We start from the raw sequence: 19783 nt of genomic DNA on the forward strand, positions 1-19783 counted from the left end.
CAAAATCTGGTGCAGCTCTGCATAGAAACCAATCGGCTTTCAGGTTTTATTGTCAAAGCTTGATTGAACAAGCTGAAGTTGGAAGCTGGTTGGCCACCATGAACAGCTGCACCAGATTTTACACTCTCCAGTTTTAGTAAATCAACCCCAATGTCCCTTTGCCTTGGTGTATACTTCAACCTCTAGTGATATCTGGAAATTCTGAGGATCTAATAAATTAGCCGTATTCAGGAAAGTTACGACGGGCGTATCAGTAGATACGCCGTCGTAACTCCGAATCCGCGCCGTCGTATATTTAAGCGTATGCTCAAACTGAGATACGCTTAAATATTGCTAAGATACGACCGGCGTAAGTCTCCTACGCCGTCGCATCTTAGCTGTCTATTTACGCTGGCCGCTAGGGGCGTCTACGCTGATTTACGCCTAGAATATGTAAATCAGCTAGATACGCCTATTCACGAATGTACGCCCGGCCGTCGCAGTAAAGATACGCCATTTACGTAAGGGGTTTTCAGGCCTAAAGTTATTCCACCAAAAAGATGGCGCAGCCAATGTTACGTATGGATGTCAGACCCGCGTCGAATTTAAAATTTTTTAGGTCGTTTGCGTAAGTCGTCCGTGAATGGGGCTGGGCGTAAGTTACGTTCACGTCGAAAGCAAGGCGTATTTGCGACGTGATACTGAGCATGCGCCGTACAATCGGCGCTTCATTTACATGTATGGTAATGAATCGTCAATTCATTACCATACAACACGCCCCCTACCTGCCTATTTTGAATTAGGCGGGGTTACGCCAGGCCATTTACGCTACGCCGCCGTAACTTAGGACACAAGTGCTTTGTGAATACAGCACTTGCCTCTCTAACTTATGGCGGTGTAGCGTATATGCCATACGCTACGCCTGCCTAACGTTGCGCCCGCCTACGTGAATCTGGCTAAATATGTTGGCTTTATAGGCCTTCCACCTGAAACCTCACAATGGGGTTTATTTACTAAAGACAAATCCACTTTGCACTACAAGTGCACTTGGAAGTGCAGTCGCTGTAGATCTGAGGGGGACATACAAGGAAAATAAGAAACCGCATTTTTTCTTGCACATGATTTAATGATAGAAATCGGCAGAGCTTCCCCTCATTTCGATCTTCCCCTCGCATCTACAGCGACTGCCCTGCCAAGTGTACTTGTAGTGCAAAGTGGATATACCTTTAGTAAATAAACTCCATTGTTATTTAGAAAGGCATTGCTTTATCTTCATAGCTCGGCAGTACATCATCTGCCAATTGCAGGTATGCAGTAGGGGGGAGGGGGTGTTATTTTTTAATTAGGCGTTTTTCTATTTCTCTGTGGCCTTTTCCTTTCACCCCCTAGGAATAGAGCATTTACTGTACGTCTTCTTGTTCTATTGGAATTCAATTGTTCCTTGCCTGGAGACCTTTTTGTTCTGACTTGAAGCAGGACTCTTGCGAACGGCAGTTCAGCTCTCCATTGACAACTTGGATGTAAACGCTTAGGCTAATAAGGGATTAAGGTGCCTCTAAACTCAGCCGCATTTGCTTTTTCATCTCGCTTTGCTGCCTGGGAAAAGGGAAATCTTAAAGTGATTTTATTTGGACGTGCTTCTTGTTTTAAAGTCACGTTGATGGTAGTTTTGCCTTTATTTCATCGATCAACAGATCTCCATGACAGCAAAACACGTCTGACTTTGTATTCAGCTGTCTGCCCGGAGTGCTGCTTTAAAAAGAATCCGTAGCTAGGCTGTGCGCATTCACTGGACAACATTCATTAGACATTCCTAGACAACAGTAAATGAGCTAAGACTGTCCGTTTGCACCGATTGGATTTTTAAAGGGCACAGTTTGGCCCGGATTCACAAAGCACTTACGCCGACGTATCTCGAGATACGCCGCGTAAGTGTAACTATGCGTCGTCGTATCTGTACGCCGTGCCCACAATCTGAGATACGCCTGAAAATAGGCTTCATCCGACCGGCGTAACTTTCCTACGCCGGCGTATCGTGGGTGCATATTTACGCTGGCCGCAAGGGGCGCTCCCATTGATTTTGTATGCACATATGCAAATGAGGGAGAAACGCCGATTCACGAATGTAGTTGCGCCCGGCGCATTATATACGCGGTTTGCCTAAGTCGTACGTCCGGCGTAAAGTTATTCCCCATATATGAGGCGCTAAGGTATGGACCAGGGAACACAGCCGTCGTATTTTACGTTGTTTACGTAGTACGTGAATAGGGCTGGGCGTAGGTTACGTTCACGTCGTAGGCAGTGATCCGTCGTATCTTAGGGAGTAGTTCCGACGTGATTGTGAGCATGCGCACTGGGACACGTCCACGGGACGGCGCATGCGACGTTCGTTTTAAGTACTTGTATGAGGCTCGGCCCATCATTTGCATGAGGTCACGCCTCATTAGCATGACTCACGCCCATTTCTATCTACTACGGCTTACGCCGAGGGAACCCAGCGCAGTTTGGGAGGCAAGTGCTTTGAGAATTTGGTGCTTGCCTCTCTGCGCGACGTCGGCGTAGCGTATATTAGATACGCTACGCCGGCATAAATATGCGACAATGTATGTGAATCCGGGCCATAGTCTCTAAAGACATGCACCAAACGTGGTGGTTCTTGGTATAGGAGAATACGTGACATCTTCCCATTGGCTGTGCAGGGGTCTAGCAGCTAATCGTCACATGAGAGGACGTGACGCCACCACATTGCCTATTTTCCAACACAGTCCACACATTGAATTCCAGTGCTGACTGCAGGGCCACTAGTAATAGGTGGTGAGGGAGGGAACTTTAAAAATACACTGTTGTTTTGTGTCTTTAAAACAATCACTTCTGACCTCTGTAGCTGCAGGCACTGTGGAGCAATGTGATTTCAATCCATAAAGTTTACAGCAGAGAAACTTTAGGTCCTTATCTTGGCAATTCAGGTGACCCTGCTCCTTTCTTTCAGCAGTCAGTTCACACTCACCCCTCACCCCTGTAGAGCCCATTCTCTGTGTTTACATCAGAGATTGAAAGGTTGCTGGCAAGGAGCATGTGACAGGGTGTGCAGGGCGGCTGAGTGACTGGCAGGAGATCTGACCTGCCGAGAAAAGGACACTTAAACTGATTTTTTTTATTAAAAAAAACCTGTTATCCTTACCTGCTCTGTGTCGAACAGATCAGCCCTGAACCTCCTTCTTGGGTCCCCAGCTGGTGTTTCTGGCTCCTCCTCCTCTTCGGTGTGTGATCACCAAAGAAAGACACTTTCTATGGGGGCACTTGTGTGAGCTCCCTCCTGAGCCACCCTGTCTGCGTTTATGGTGTGGCTCAACCCCACCCCCTGTTCCCTCATAACAAAATTTGATTGAGCCAATGGCTCCCCACTGCTGTCAATCTGCCCGGTGAGAAGAGAGAGAGCCGCTGCTCTGGATCGGATCGGGCTCAGGGGGATCCTCTGGCACAGAAGGTTAACTGAAACAAAACTTTTTTAGTTTTGGATAGAGTGGGGAGGAATTGGAGCCTCTGACAATTTTTAATGCTGTCTGTGCCCCCATTAAGGAGACTGACCCTCTTTATTTGTCTTGTTTACCATTATCATTGAAAGTGAAAAGAAAACCCCAAATTTTATGGAATTAATAGATGGGATATCTTCCAACGGGGACACTAGTTCTGGTGAGCTGGGGGGTCCCCAAGAAATCCCTTTTAATTTGCAGAGATTTCCTCTCACTTCCTGTTTGGATATGGGACAGGAATTGAAGCAAAATCTCCGCAATAGGACAGAGATGGCAAAAAAATAAAAAATAACATTTTTGACAGGAGTTATAACCCTCATTTGCTCTATCCAAAATAACAAATTTAAAGTTTTGCCCATAGTTCTATTTTTAATGCATGGAATGCATTAATGTGAAAAACATTAATAGCTGGATTCACGTAGGGCGGCGTATGTTTGAGCCGGTGTAGCGTATCGTCTTTACGCTACGCCGCCGTAAGTTAGAGAGGCAAGTGCTGTATTTACAAAGCACTTGCGTCCTAAGTTACAGCGGCGTAGCGTAAATGTGCCGGCCTAAGCGCGCCTAATTCAAATTGTGAAGAGGTGGGCGTGTTTTTTTTTTTTGCAAATGAATCGTGACCCGACGTGATCGACGTTTTTTACGAATGGCGCATCTGCCGTCCGTGGACATATCCCAGTGCGCATGCTCCAAATTACGCCGCAAAGACTTATTGGTTTCGACGTGAACGTAAATTACGCCCAGCCCCATTCACAGACGACTTGCGCAAACGACGTAAAAATTTAAAAATTCGACGTGGGACCGACGTCCATACTTGGCTAGGCCGGCTTTTTGTTAGACTAACTTTACGCCTGAAAACGCCTTACGTAAACGGCGTATGTTTACTGCGACGGGCAAGCGTACGTCCGTGAATAGGCGTATCTCGCTGATTTACGCATTCTAGGCGTAAATCAGCGTTCACGCCCCTAGCGGCCGGCCTAAATAGACAGCTAAGATACGACGGCGCAGGCCGTCGTATCTTCGCTAGATTTAAGTCTATCTCATTTTGAGAATACACTTAAAGGGGTGGTTCCCCCTAAAACAAATTTCTAACAATACATTCGTAAGACCCGTTACACTGCGGGTAGGCTGGCTTTTGTTTTGTTTTTTTAGTACATACCTCGATATCGCCATTTCGTCCCTTGGCGGTGGGCGTTTCTAGTTGATTGACGTGCCTCCGACGGGCACATACGTGACGTCACGACTTTCCGAAAGAAGCCGAACGTCGCTGCGCAGGCGCCGTATAGAGCCGACTCTATACGGCGCCTGCGCAATGACGTTCGGCTTCTGTCGGAAAGTCGTGACGCGCAGTATGCGCCCGTCGGAGGAACGTCAATCAACTAGGAACGCCCACCGCCAAGGGACGAAACGGCGATATCGAGGTATGTACTAAAAAAACAAAACAAAAGCCAGCCTACCCGCAGTGTAAGCTGTCTTACGAATGTATTGTTAGAAATTTGTTTTAGGGGGAACCACCGCTTTAAAGATACGACGGCTTAGATTCAGAGTTACGACGGCGTATCTACTGATACGTCGGCTTAACTCTTTCTGAATCTAGCTATAAGGTTTTAGAACCACTTTATATTTCAGTGTATTTCTTGAAAGTTAAAGTAGAAATGTCACCAAAAGGGAACATACGTTCTTCAGGTTGCCATAACAATAAGAACAAGAATACATCAGTGATGCCTAGAAGAATAATCAAATAAATCATCAGATACAGAAATCTTAACACCAGCGATCCCTCTGGTAGGCACCCTAAGGTATAAGATTAATCAACAGTGCTCAATGTAAAGGCTTCTATTTACAAATTAGAAACTCCTTGAACCAAAGTAACATCAAGATGTATTGCAGCATTTGCTTTCCAAAATGCATTGTAAATGGCAGTTTCATGGTAGGGGAAGTAGGAAGTGAGGGTGAATAGGGGGGAATCTGATGGGAAAATAGGGAACCCCCAATAGTCAAATTTTCTGAGTATAATCGTAGTAATGGTGAAGCCAAAAAGTGGAGAGGAGATCTAAAGCGGAGACAAAAGGAAGATAAAGGAAGGAAAGATCAAAAAGGGGATGGTGAACCAGGGACTCGCTAAGGGACCAGACAAGTATTGAATCCACGGGTCCCACGTTTTATCATACTTTTTTGGTGGTGTTGCGAAGAATACAGGTACCTTTGTTATTAACCGTGATCTAATTAAGCTTTCTTTTGACATAGTTAAAGGAGAAGTCCAGCCTGAGCTTTTTGGCTGGGCTTCTCCTATGGGTTACAAGGAGGTCGCAATTAGTTTTGCACTCATGTGTCCCGTTTTCACCCGTTGGACCCGGTCTGTCCGATCTCTGCTAACGTCACTGGAATCAGTCCAGGCAGCGCATTCTTCCGATTTAGGAAGTCTGGATCCGCCAGCTGCCTGGACTGATGGCAGTCTCAGCCTCTCAGCGAGCCACCCCTCCACAGCTCAGCGCTCCAATGAGCGTTAAGGAGCAGAGCAGGAGCGATGCTGACTGATAATCAGCAGCGCTCCTCTTGGGGAGCCGAAAGAACCGAGCCATCTGCGGTGTTCGGTGGCTCAGTTCTCAGTGCAGAAGGTGGCAGGGGAACAGATGCTGCATCCACCTAGGTAAGTATGAATCCAGGGGAAAAAATAAATGCTTCTCTTTTAAGTGGTACCACTGACTGCCTCCAATATTTGGCAATAGCAATTTAGAACCACTTTAAATCCTTGTGCTATGAAGGTTGAGGATGAATTGTTCCACAGTGCCTGCAGTAGCAAAGGTCAGTGGGAGCTTGGATGTGAAGACAAATGACTAAATTCACAGCTCACAAATGTAAAGGTCTTCTGTATCAAAATATTGTCATTTTAAATCCAGACAACAATGTAAGGCAGGCAGGGTCAATTACTCATTGGTTAGTAAGGGTGGCCGACTCTGAACCTGCACATAAAAATATTAATAATATCTGTTCAATGGTAGCTCTGAAGGTCTTGCATTTGCCAGGTGAAGCTGTCCACTTGCTGGTCGGCTCTGATTTTCATCTAATGCAGGGGTCTCCAAACTGTGGCCCTGGGGCCAGAAGCGGCCATTTGCTTGCCTTTATCCAGCCCTTGGGGCACTATTCCATCCACTGACACCAACAATGGGGAATCATTCTTGCTGCTAAAACCACCAATGGGGCACTTTTCATCCAACTGACACTATCAAAGGGGTACAATTTCTTCTATTGGCACCAACAATGGGGCACTAGTCCTCCCACTGACACCAAAGATATGGTATTGTTTACTCCCACTGGACATTTTCTACTCCCAATGGCCCTAGTCCGGCCCTCCTAAAGTCTGAAGGACAGTAGACTGGCCCTTTGTTTAGAAAGTTTGGAGACCCCTGATCTAATGGAATCTTCCATCTGCTAGTAGTCTTCTTTTCTGTGTCCCAACCTGACAGGTTCACTTCAATAGCATAAATCTACTTCTCCTTCCTTTGACAATAACCTCCTTACTGGCATTTTCTTTGTACAGGACAGATCACCTTTACTCGTTCTTCATTCAGTGGAGTCCGGAAATCTACGCTGAAGAGATCGGGGAATCCTCTCGGGAGCCGGGCTTTGTTGTGGTTAAAAGGAATGAAGAGCCTGAGAGCTCTGAAGGATCCACAAATGACTCGGCCACACGATTGTGGGAGGTAGGTGGTAAAGTTCATCTATACGCCATACATTCTTAATTACCTCTTCTTATCGCTTTAGGCTTTCGTCTGTTAATTTGAAACTAAGTACTCTGGGATTTGTTATTGCGCTAAATTTGTCTGTTAGAATCCTATTATCAGTGTCTCAATGTTTGTATATAAATGTCTAGCCATGGCCGCCAATCATAATCATAAGCCACATGTGTCTCATGTCCTAAATGTTTTCTTATATTATGATTTAGTAAAATTGGCAAGCTGATGTGTTCTGCTTTAATATATCTATGTGCATTAAAGTGGACTTGTATTTTCCCCTTTTAGGACAAAGTAACAGGTTCGCTTGATAACCTTCTTTGCTGATACTTTTCATGTTTCCCCTACATCCAACCTAACCAAGTAAGGGATCCAGTACTTCTGGGTATGAGGATCATGTGACTCTCTCCCCTTTCCTGGGTACCTTGGTGGCCAATCCCCTGCCCTGAGGGTTTGGTGGCGGGAAGGTGGTCCTTGGCTTGTGCAAGATCCAACCAGACAGGTGAACAGAGCAGCGGGAGAACACTGGGAAAGTAAAGCATAAGGAGGAATGGAGGGGATTTATTAGGTGAACCTATTGCCTTTCCCAGTGGGACTTGAATGAATGAATGACTTGTATAGCGCAACTCATGCGAACAGAATCGCCTCTGGGCGCTTTTTCCAGCCAGAGTCTGCTTGGCTAGTGCGGTCATTTTACCCCGTAGGATCGTGACGCGCTTGGGCTTGGTTTACACTGCTGCGACTCCAAAGTCGTGTGTCTTTCAGTGAGATTTTGCATTGTGACTTGATGCAACCTCAATGCAACTTTCAAGCAACTTTGGCCTTGGCAATTCATAACAATACATAGTGTGACACCATAGGTGTGCGCAGCCTATTGCATTAGGGTGTGCACCTCAAAGCTCCAACACATATGCGTGTATGACATATGTATACCGGCTTCTTCCCCACTCTCCATTCTGAAACAATGGGGGAAAACCCAAGCAGCAGAAAGAGGAACAGAAGGGGTGGCGGGGGTGGCACATATTGGTACAAATCCCCTGTATTTTTCTCCTGTGGCAGCTGAATGTTAGTGAGAGGGAGAGGAGGAGAAGCCTACTTTCAACTGCTGCAGGAGGAAAATACAGATTGTTTACACTAAATTCCAACCCCGCCGCCTCTCCTGTCCAGGTTCTGGGGATTGGCAAGGAAGAATCAAGATTTACTTGTAACCTGCCCACTATCAACAGGTAGATTATGATTGACAGGTTGCCAACCCCAGGATTAGGGTGTGCCCAGGCACATCTGGCACACCCCTTGCGCACACGTCTATGTGTGACACATGTTATTGAACTTCAAAAACCCTCTGAAGTCACAGCCAAAGTTGCAAAGCCAAGACAATGGAACAACTTCCTTGCAACGCTTGTGATTTCTACATTGCAGTTTGTGGCAATCACCTCGCAAGGAAGGCGTAGGAAAGCAGTGCAGGAACATTTTTTTTTGAGTTGTCATGTGACTTTGTGGTGCGCGTTGCAGCAAGTCGCATGAGAGGTCGTAGCAGTGTGGACCAGGGATAAATGTCTAGCCGTATATAGTAGTGTACTTCAGTAAAGCAGAAGTTAATAACCTAGGGCCAGATCCACAAAAGGGATACGACGGCGTATCTGCTGATACGCCGTCATATCCCTGTTTCTAACTATGCGGCTGATTCATAGAATCAGTTACGCATAGCTAGTCCTAAGATCCGACAGGTGTAATGGACTTACACTGTCGGATCTTAGGATGCAGTACCGCGGCCGCCGCTGGGGGCATTTCTTGTCGTAATACAGCGTCGGGTATGCAAATTAGCACTTACGGAGATCCACAAAGCTTTTTCCCTTCGTTAAATCGCCGTAAGTGTTAGTTTGCCGTCGCAAAGATAGGGCTACTTTTACAAAGTGTAAAGTTAGTACACCATGTGAAAGTATACCCGTGTTTCCCGCGTCGCTGTCAAATTTTTTTTTTATTTTTTTTTCCGCCGCATCTCTTTTTTACACGTCGCGATTCACAAAACTCAGCGCAACGCAACTTCGCGCAAAGCACGTCGGGAAAATAGCGTCGGGAGCATGCGCAGTACGTCCGGCGCGGGAGCGCGCCTAATTTAAATGGGACTCGCCCCATTTGAATTGGCCCGCCTTGTGCCGGACGGATTTAAGTTACACCGCTGCAAATTTCCAGGTAAGTGCTTTGTGGATCGGGCACCAACTTGGGCAATTTGCGGCGGTGTAACTTAAATCACAAAAGTTACGTTGCGCCCGCTGGTTGTGGATCTGGCCCCTAGATCTTGAGGTGACCAGTGAGCTCCACTGAGAATAGAAATATGGAAGCTGCTGTTGGTGACGGGTGCAGCCTTGGGGGCTCTCATCCCGATCTTGCCTTCACTACCTAGTGAGTGTGTGACCTGAAACAAGAATGCAGCCAGTGAAGGCAGAACTCTCATCCTGCAAACATGTTCTGGGTCAATTACTCACTAGGTAGTAAGGGTGACAGAATCAGAACCTGCACATACAAATATTACCAAGGTCTGTGTTCACATCCTGCTCTCACAGGTACAGTTGAACAGAAGAAGGTCTTGCTTTTGTCAGGTGAAGCTGTCCACTTGCTGGTCGGCTCTGATTTTCATTCTGATGGTCATCTTGTGGAATTTTCCACCTGCAAGTATTCTTCTTTTCTGTGTCTTAATCCGATTCTTTACTTACACAGTCAAGTGTGTCTGAGCATTGCCCTGTGTGCTTCTCAGAGCAGTGTGACCAGAGGCTGCAGGGCCCACAGGAAGCAGCGTTAGAAACTTGCTGGATCTAGATGGAAATTTAAACAATAAAAAATCATATTTAATGTAGAGTAAAGGTAAACTGAGTGGACTTCTATGTTAGTACGTTTCAATGTTTTTAAGATGGTGTTTAGGCTTTTTCCTGCTTTTTTTTATTTTATTTTATTGTGAACCTGTAACCTGGGGCTACAAATCAAATTAACATTACAGATGGTCTTGGAGAACTTCACAGATCTTCTGTGGCTGTAAGTTGCCTCACATCCTTCTGTCTCTTTATGTAATTCCAGACAGACTCCATAATGTTGAGATCAGGGCTCTTAACTTCTTAACCCCCGGACCATATTGCTGCCCAAAGACCAGAGCACTTTTTGCGATTCGGCACTGCGTCGCTTTAACTGACAATTGCGCGATCGTGCGACGTGGCTCCCAAACAAAATTGGCGTCCTTTTTTCCCACAAATAGAGCTTTCTTTTGGTGGTATTTGATCACCTCTGCAGTTTTTCGTTTTTGTGCTATAAACAAAAATAGAGCGACAATTTTGAAAAAAAATAATATTTTTTACTTTTTGCTATAATAAATATCCCCCAAAAATATATAAAAAAACTTTTTTTATTTTTTCCTCAGTTTTGGCTGATACGTATTCTTCTACATATTTTTTGTAAAAATCGCAATAAGCGTTTATTGATTGGTTTGCGCAAAAGTTATAGCGTTTTTACAAAATAGGGGGTATTTTTATGGCATTTTTATTTTATTTATTTTTTATTAGTAATGGCGGTGATCAGCGTTTTTTTTTTTCGGTACTGTGACATTATGGTGGACACTTCTGACACTTTTGAGACATTTTTGGGACCATTGGAATTTTTATAACGATCAGTGCTATAAAAATGCATTGGATTACTATAAAAATGCCACTGGCAGTGAAGGGTTTAACACTAGGGGTGGGGAAGGGGTTAAGTATGTTCCCTGGGTGTGTTCTAACTGTAGGGGGGAGTGGCCTCACTAGGGGAAATGACTGATCCTCTGTTCATACATTGTATGAACAGAGGATCAGCATTTCCCCCCCTGACAGGACCAGGAGCTGTGAGTTTACACACACAGCTCCCGTTCCCCCCCTCTGTAACGAGCGATCGCGTATGCCCGGCGGCAATCGCGCCAGCTTTCCGCATAATCTAGTCTGTCTGAGCGTGGATATTTTTTGTATTACATTCATACTTGAAGTGGAACTCCAGTAATGTTTTCATCTTTCCATCTATTAAATCTTCTGCCCTTATTGTTTTATCTTTGGATAAAAAAAAAAATATATATTTTTTTTTTCCTGACCGTAAATACCTTATACAGCCCACTTCCTGTTTCTTGTCTGGTAAAAAGCCTAGGCTTATGACATCATGCACAGCTCTCTCCAACTTTGGTGAGAGTTTGCCAGGAAGGGAGGGGGGATGAGTCATAAGAGGGCCAATTAGAGCTGCGGAGCCTGAGGTGTGTGATTGTGTAAATCCAGGAAGTGAACAGGCAGCAGCTTCAGCTGCCCACAGTTAAAATGGTTGCAGCCAGACTCGGTGGAGGGAGATTTCTGCAGCATATTTGGCAAGTACAGAATCACTGTATATATAAAATAATATATAACCCAGCCTGAAACACAAATGGCATTTAAAAAAAATGGACAGCAGTTGCAACCCTTCACCACTTTATACAAAAATAGATTCTGCTTTAGTAATACTTTAAGACCATTATTAGACCATAAATGCATGCTAGCCAATCCTGGCAGCATGCCCTTAAGGAACTTAATGGTTCAGTCTCTGGGACTCTTGGGGAGACCTGGGAAGGGGTATCGGTGAGGTTAGGATTTCAAATATAAAAGATTGTTGTGTTAAATGACACCTAGTTGATGCAAGCAGTAGATGTCAGCGTACAGTAGGGTGACCAGACATTCCCGGTTTCCGGGGACAGTCCCCTGATTGAAGACACTGTCCACAGACCAAGTCTGTCCCTGTATTAGATTTGAACAGGGGCTGGGTTAATTTCAAAGACAGTCAGTGCAGAATAAAAAAGTTCTGAATTACACACCCCCACTCCGCCGCTCCTACTAGCTTAGGGGAGTGTATTTTTTTTCCATTATCTGTGCCCCTTTCTGATGATCATGTGCTGGTCGCGGTCGGAGCGGAGGGAATATTTCTTCATTTTCGGGTGCATTCCCATTCAGCTCCACTCTCATGTTCTTCTGCCTTGGCTCAAGTCCCGGCCAGCCGCCTGCCTGCTTATCTCCTTGCAGAGGCGTTGCTAGGGGGTGCGGGGGGTGCGGTTCGCACCGGGTGACACCCGCTAGAGGAGTGACACCATCCCGTTTTTTTTTTTAGCTGACATGCCCAGCCTGCCCTGTGCAATCCCAGCCTGCCCTGTACCATCCCAGCCTGCCCTGTACCACCCCAGCCTGCTCTGTGCCATCCCAGCCTGCCCTGTACCACCCCAGCCTGCTCTGTACCACCCCAGCCTGCCCTGTATCACCCAGCCTGCCCTGTATCACCCAGCCTGCCCTGTATCACCCAGCCTGCCCTGTATCACCCAGCCTGCCCTGTATCACCCAGCCTGCCCTGTATCACCCAGCCTGCCCTGTACCACCCCGCCTGCCCTGTGCCACCCCAGCCTGCCCTGTGCCACCCCAGCCTGCCCTGTACCACCCCAGCCTGCCCTGTACCACCCCAGCCTGCCCTGTACCACCCCAAACTTTCCCATGCCACCCCAACTTGCCCTGTGCCACCCTAACTTGCCCTGTACTACCCCAATCTGCCCTGTACCACCCTAACTTGCCCTATACCACCCCAACCTGCCCTATGCAACCCTAACTTGCCCTATACCACCCCAAACTACCATATATCACTCCAACATGCCCTATACCACCTTAACCTGTCCTATACCACCCCACTACACCAACCTGCCACTATACCACTCTATACTACCCTAACCTGCCACTATACTGCCCTATACTATCATTTACAGGGGCTGGTTTGGGGTGCGCCCCGTGCGCTGCCTGCTTGGTGCTGGGCAGCCTAGAAAGAGGGGGGGTGACACCATGTTTTACCGCACCGGGTGACACCAACCCTAGTGACGCCACTGTCTCCTTGCCTTTCCCTGGCGGAGTGATCTTCCTCCGCTCCCCACCCAGTAGTAGCCGGGGGCCCGGAGAGTAAGACTTGAAAGGCTGTGAGGCGGGCGGCGGTGGCGACGGGCTGAGAGTTTTTTTGATTGCTGCCATTACTAGTAAAAAGAAATATGTCCCCGGATTTCATTTTAAAAATCTGGCCACCTTAGCATACAGGTCAGATCAGAGAAAGGTCAAATCTGATGTGGACTAGATTGCGGTCCTCTCGGAGTTCCGTTAGATCAGAAGGACTTTGTGAATACAGAAGACTGCATACTGCTGGGTGTCACAAAGTACAATTCAGAGAATTCCCAGCATAGCATCTGACAGCCTGCACATTCCCTGAGTCCGCATACCCTGGGGTGAGCTTGTTTGCATAGTTTTCAGCCACACCTCATGGCTGTCTCCCTCTGGCTCCTTTATCTGAGTGTTTACCATGAAACTGTTTTAAAGGAGATCAGTGCTGACAGAGACTGTCTGACCTCCATGCAAATCCCCAGGCTATAAAGCTTTCAGGGTCACCTGGAAGGAGGGTCTACCTGGTACTGAATGCATGCTGAAATCATGCTTTTTTTTCAGCTCTTTGACTCAAAGTGTTATAGCCAGAATCCTACCAATTAGTATTTCCAGAAGAAGGAAATGGCAATGTTTTTTTTAAGATTTTGTACCCCAGGCTATACATGGGAAATACACTTCATGATTTGAATGAAAACCTGTCTACCTACTACTGACCCCTGTACTCTGCTGACCCTTGCAGTACAATCTATTTACCCCTGTGTACTGCCCTACACCTTACTGACCCCTGTGTACTGCCCTACGCCTTACTGACCCCTGTGTACTGCTCTACGCCTTACTGACCCCTGTGTACTGCTCTACGCCTTACTGACCCCTGTGTACTGCCCTACGCCTTACTGACCCCTGTGTACTGCCCTACGCCTTACTGACCCCTGTGTACTGCCCTATGTCTTACAGACCCCTGTGTACTGCCCTATGTCTTACAGACCCCTGTGTACTGCCCTATGTCTTACTGAGCCCTGTGCACTGCCCTATGTCTTACTGAGCCCTGTGCACTGCCCTATGTCTTACTGAGCCCTGTGCACTGCCCTATGTCTTACTGAGCCCTGTGCACTGCCCTATGTCTTACTGAGCCCTGTGCACTGCCCTATGTCTTACTGAGCCCTGTGCACTGCCCTATGTCTTACTGAGCCCTGTGCACTGCCCTATGTCTTACTGAGCCCTGTGCACTGCCCTACGCCTTACTGGCCCCTGTGCACTGCCCTACGCCTTACTGGCCCCTGTGCACTGCCCCATGCCTTACTGGCCCCTGTGCACTGCCCCATGCCTTACTGGCCCCTGTGCACTGCCCCATGCCTTACTGGCCCCTGTGCACTGCCCCATGCCTTACTGGCCCCTGTGCACTGCCCTATGCCTTACTTGCCCCTGTGCACTGCCCTATGCCTTACTTGCCCCTGTGCACTGCCCCATGCCTTACTGGCCCCTGTGCACTGCCCCATGCCTTACTGGCCCCTGTGCACTGCCCCATGCCTTACTGGCCCCTGTGCACTGCCCCATGCCTTGCTGGCCCCTGTGCACTGCCCTATGCCTTACTGGCCCCTGTGCACTGCCCTATGCCTTACTGGCCCCTGTGCACTGCCCTATGTCTTACTGACCCCTGTGTACTGCCCTACGCCTTAATGGCCCCTGTGCACTGCCCTACGCCTTACTGGCCCCTGTGCACTGCCCCATGCCTTACTGGCCCCTGTGCACTCCCCCATGCCGGGGATATGCAATTAGCGGACCTCCAGCTGTTGCAGAACTACAAATCCCATGAGGCATAGCAAGGCTCTGACAGCAACGAGCATGACACCCAGAGGCAGAGGCATGATGGGATTTGTAGTTTTGCAACATCTGGAGGTCCGCTAATTGCATATCCCTGCCCTATGCCTTACTGGCCCCTGTGCACTGCCCCATGCCTTACTGGCCCCTGTGCACTGCCCTACGCCTTACTGGCCCCTGTGCACTGCCCCTACATGACACCCTATTGTGTGTGTGTGTGTGTGTGTGTGTGTGTGTGTGTGTATATGTGTATATATATATATATATATATATATATATATATATATATATATATATATACTGTAATAGTTTTTATTTTATTTTCCTTAGCCTGTAAAGCATTGCCCTTGCGATCAGCAGATCGTGGGTGCAGTGTCATGTTTTTCTGCTTGGCAGAACTCTTATCAAGCCTGTGCCTTTGGGGTTGCGAGTGTTGCCATGTGACCCGTTTCTCGCCTCTTTCTCTTTGCAACCATATTGGACAATTGTGTGGCTCTTTCTTGCCTCGGAAGACAATTACAATGTGTTGCTTAGATTTGGCTTGAGTGATGGTTATGGGATTTATTAGCGTAGGGAAATTTCAATAATATTTAGCTTGTGTCCCTCAGAATGTTGTAAATGCGATTACTGACCTTCTCCGAGTTTATTGAAGTCATTTGGAAATGTTCTCCTCGGACAGAAGGGATGTCTTTGTTTTGTGAAGGTCCGTTGTCTTCCTCTGATTAGTGCAGCAATAGCCGTGTAATGTGATTATGGTAAGTGGTTGGGTAATGGCCTTGTACGCTTATGGAAAGACAGGCCGCCTTCAGAGACACAAGTCCCCAGTGCTTCCAGAGCTGCAGCTAGCTCTGTTTAAGTGTCACGTATGTATGGTGGAGGCAGACTTTTTCTGGATTTTATAAGAGAAAAAAAAAAACACGTCATCAATTCACAATATTTTTTACAGGTATTTATATAGCACTAATAATTTGCACAGCACTTTACATTATTGTACATTCATGTTGGTCCCTGTCAGGGGTCAAGTCCGGGGAAAAAAGTGTGGGAACTCCCACCCAAGATCCACTCCCCCACCAAAATAAATAAATAAATGATACGCTCATATGCATAATTACTAAACCGCATTTTTTTTTTTTTTCGATCCACTGTACCTTGGTAATCCTTAATGTTACTGCCCGCTTCCTGTATATGGATTCATCGGGTAGTGTGCAGGTATTCCGTCACTTCCTCGATGCCGCAATGTCTCCTGGGAGCTTTTGTCATTGTTCCCAGGAGACATTGCGGAGGTCTGCCACAAATTATTGTGGGATTTAGAAAGAACTTAGTTCTTTCTAAATCCCGCAAATAACTTGCGGCAGACCTCCGCAATGTCTCCTGGGAACAATGACAAAAGCTCCCAGGAGACATTGCGGCATCGAGGAAGTGACGGAATAGCGGCCAGTAACATAAAGGATTACTAAGGTTCGCCTGCCCCTGACAGTGATTCGAGCTGGGCATCGCCGCTTAGTGAAGGATTGACTCGGGCGGCTCGGCTGCTCTAGTCCTGCAAAGGGAACTGCGTTCCTGCTGTGAAAAAAGTGCAGGGACTCCATTCCCACGTGTTCCCACACGTTCCCGCAGGACTTGAGCCCTGGTCCCTGTCCCTAAGTCTATGGCCCCCTGTTCACATATAGAAATTGACACACAGACTAGGGCCAATTTAGACAGGAGCCAATTATCCTGTCGGTATGTTTTTGGAGAGTGGGAGGAAACCCAAGTAGGCACAGGGAGAACATGCAAACACCATGCATATAGTGTCCTAGCTGTCACTAAGGCCACTAAGGCTAGCCATACATTTTTTAGATTTCCAATGGATTCAGTGCCAACCACTAAGACCCCTTTCACACTGAGCCACTTTGCAGGTGCTATAATGCTAAAAATAGCGCCTGCAAAGTGCCCTGAAAGAGCCGCTACTGTCTCTCCAGTGTGAAAGCCCAGAGGGCTTTCACACTGGAGCGCTACGCTAGCAGGACGGTAAAAAGTCCTGCTAGCAGCATCTTTGGAGCGGTGAAGGAGTGGTGTGTGTATACTGCTCCTCTACCGCTCCTGCCCATTGAAATTAATGGGCACCGCGGCTTTACCACCGGCAAAACAGCGCTGCAGCAGCGTTTTTAACCCTTTCTCGGCCGCTAGCAGGGGGTCAAATCGCCATGCTAGCAGCCGAATAGCGCTGTGAAATTGACAGTTAAGCGCCACTAAAAATTGCGGCGCTTTACTGCCGATGCACCCATCGCCCAAGTGAAAGGGGCCTAAGGCTAGCCATACATGTTTAGATTTCCAATGGATTTGGGGATTTGAACAGAGGGCCCCAGTCCAGCATGTATGGCTAACCACCTTGGTTAGCACTTCTGGTTTTCAGCGCTGGGGTCCTTGGTTCCAACCCCGAAAACATTAGAAATCTGCACTGCCTGTTGAATTCTGAGAACTTCTGCTCCATGCGGTTATCAAAATACCTGAACCCCATGATTGTATCTGATTGGCTTTATTACCTGGACGTTTATATTCCCCCAGTCTCCTTGGACAAAAGTTGATTGCAAAACCTACTCTTGTTGGATAGTACTGACAGGGCCACTAACGGCTTGAAAGTTGGCCATTTTAGAAGAAATCAGACATGATTCAAGCTGTATATGGCAGGTTTAAACCACACTATGCCACCCAGTTTGGTGACCCTGTCCTATCTGGGCTGGGAGATTCTTAGATGGGTAAGAGTGAGTGAGTAACTTGTATAGCGCTACAAATGCGAACTAAATCGCCTAAAGGCGCTGTAGCCAATATGATCGTCCAACCAATCTTCAGAAAAGATGGGTTTTACGTTTCTTTTCTGAAGGTCCGATGATTTTCCTCCAACCGAATGTCTGCGGGTAGGGCGTTCCATAACCGAGGTCCCTGGACAGTGAATCGTCGTTCTCCTTTCATTTTGTAGCGAGATTTGGGGATGTGGAGGAGGTTCTGATTTGTTGATCGGAGGCAGGGCCGTCTTTAATATGGTTTGGGCCCAGGGCAAACATTTTTTTGGGGCCCCCCTCCAGCTTATTTTGGGCCTGGCTGGTTCACATGTATGTTTTGGCGGTCCTCATTTGTGAAGGTACAGCAGCCCATTGATTTGAATGGGCTGCCATGCTTTTGTTTCCTGCAGAAGGTACATTCAGCATTTTAAAAATACAGTTGCCTTGAAATCCATTCTGCTTTTGCACCATGCTACTTACCTGCAGTTCTTGCACCATGCTACTTACCTGCAGTTCTTGCACACACAAACGCACTGTGTTTTTAAAAGCGTGACCTAAACGTCTAAAAATGCAGCAAGTTTGACAGTGCGGGAACTGCAGATAAGTCACAGCAGACAGCATAATGGACAGACAGTGCTGTGTTTCAGTGCTTGATGGGCATAGGCATGCCGTGTGCGCAGCCTATTACATGAGGCATGCGCTTTTCTTTGCAGGAAACGCAGGCATGGCGGCCCATTCAAAACACATACATGTGAACCAGCCAGGCCCAAAATAAGCCCATCAAGCAGTTAAATACAGACAGTAATGCCATGTGCTCTGAGGCCTTACTCAGCCTGGACTGCAGGTCTGGTCTGTGATTTAAAGAGTTCCTCAATTTTACACATGGCATGGCATGGGGTCCCATGGTGCTAAGGCAGAATGGACAGACGGTGCTGTAACCCCCATGCCATGCCATGTGTAAAATAGAGGAACTTTTTAAAACACTGACCAGACCTGCAGTGAATCATCAAATATTATAAAGACTTTGGGCACACTCTACAGAAAACTTCTATTTACAATATAGAATAGCAAACAGTGACATACCTTGAGGAGCAGGACATGAAGAAGTCAGCCTCGGGAAGAGCAAACTGGGGATGTTATAAAATCACATTCTAAAGGGAAGCCAGGGGTGCTGTACATTTTAAAACACTGGGAAGGTAAGCAGTACTGTCACTGGCTGCGTGCCGCTGATGATTTTCAGCCTGATTTGTGGGCAGCACAGGGGCTTAATGGGCGGCAGGGATCAGGAATTATGGGGCCACTTACACAGCTTCAGGCATGGGCCCCCTGGAGCAGAGAACCGGGGGGGGGGGTGCTGCCACCTAAAATTGAGAAGCAGGGGGGGGCTGCCGCAAATTTAGAAGCGGGGGCCCTTTACAAATTCTTTTTTTTTAAATAAAGTAAAATATAAAAAAGGGGTGTAGCCATCCGGGGCCCTGGGGACCTCTGAGACCTTTAATAAAAAGAAATAAAAAATATATATAAAATATATATATATTTTTTTTAAAAAAGGGGGTTGCCATCTGGGGCCCTGGGGACCTCTGGGCCCTTTAATAATTTTTTTTTTATAAAAATAAATTACAAAAAAAGGGGGTTGCCATCCGGGACCTCTGGGCCCTTTAATAAAAAATAAAAAAATATATATAAAAAAAGAAACATTTATAAAAAAAAAGGGGGGGGTTGCCATCCAGGGCCATGGGGACCTCTGGGCCCTTTAATAATAAAAAAATATATATATAAACAAAAATAAAAAAATAAACATTTATAAAAAAAATAAAAAAGGGTGTTTGCCACATGGGGCCCTGGGGACCTCTGAGCCCTTTAATAAAAAATATAAAAAATAAATAAAAAGAAAAAAAAGAAATAAAATAATATGAAAAAAAATTATACACAAAGGGGGGTTGCCATCCGGGGCCCTGGGGACCTCTGAAACCTTTAATAATAATAATAATAATAATAATAATAATAATAATATATTATAT

The 19783-nt window shown here is 46.7% G+C and overlaps 1 protein-coding gene across 2 annotated transcripts in view; it reads left to right on the forward strand.

The window, feature by feature from the left end:
* Positions 1–19783, forward strand: part of OXR1 (oxidation resistance 1) — a 199356-nt gene that overhangs the window by 100285 nt on the left and 79288 nt on the right. For both annotated transcript variants that reach the window (XM_040354844.1, XM_040354845.1), the window contains exon 9: positions 7051–7213. In XM_040354844.1, the coding sequence (XP_040210778.1) occupies positions 7051–7213 (163 nt within the window). The remainder of the gene's footprint in view (positions 1–7050; positions 7214–19783) is intronic.

Source organism: Rana temporaria, chromosome 5 (genome assembly GCF_905171775.1).
Source record: "Rana temporaria chromosome 5, aRanTem1.1, whole genome shotgun sequence".
Taxonomy (NCBI): Eukaryota; Metazoa; Chordata; class Amphibia; order Anura; family Ranidae; genus Rana; species Rana temporaria.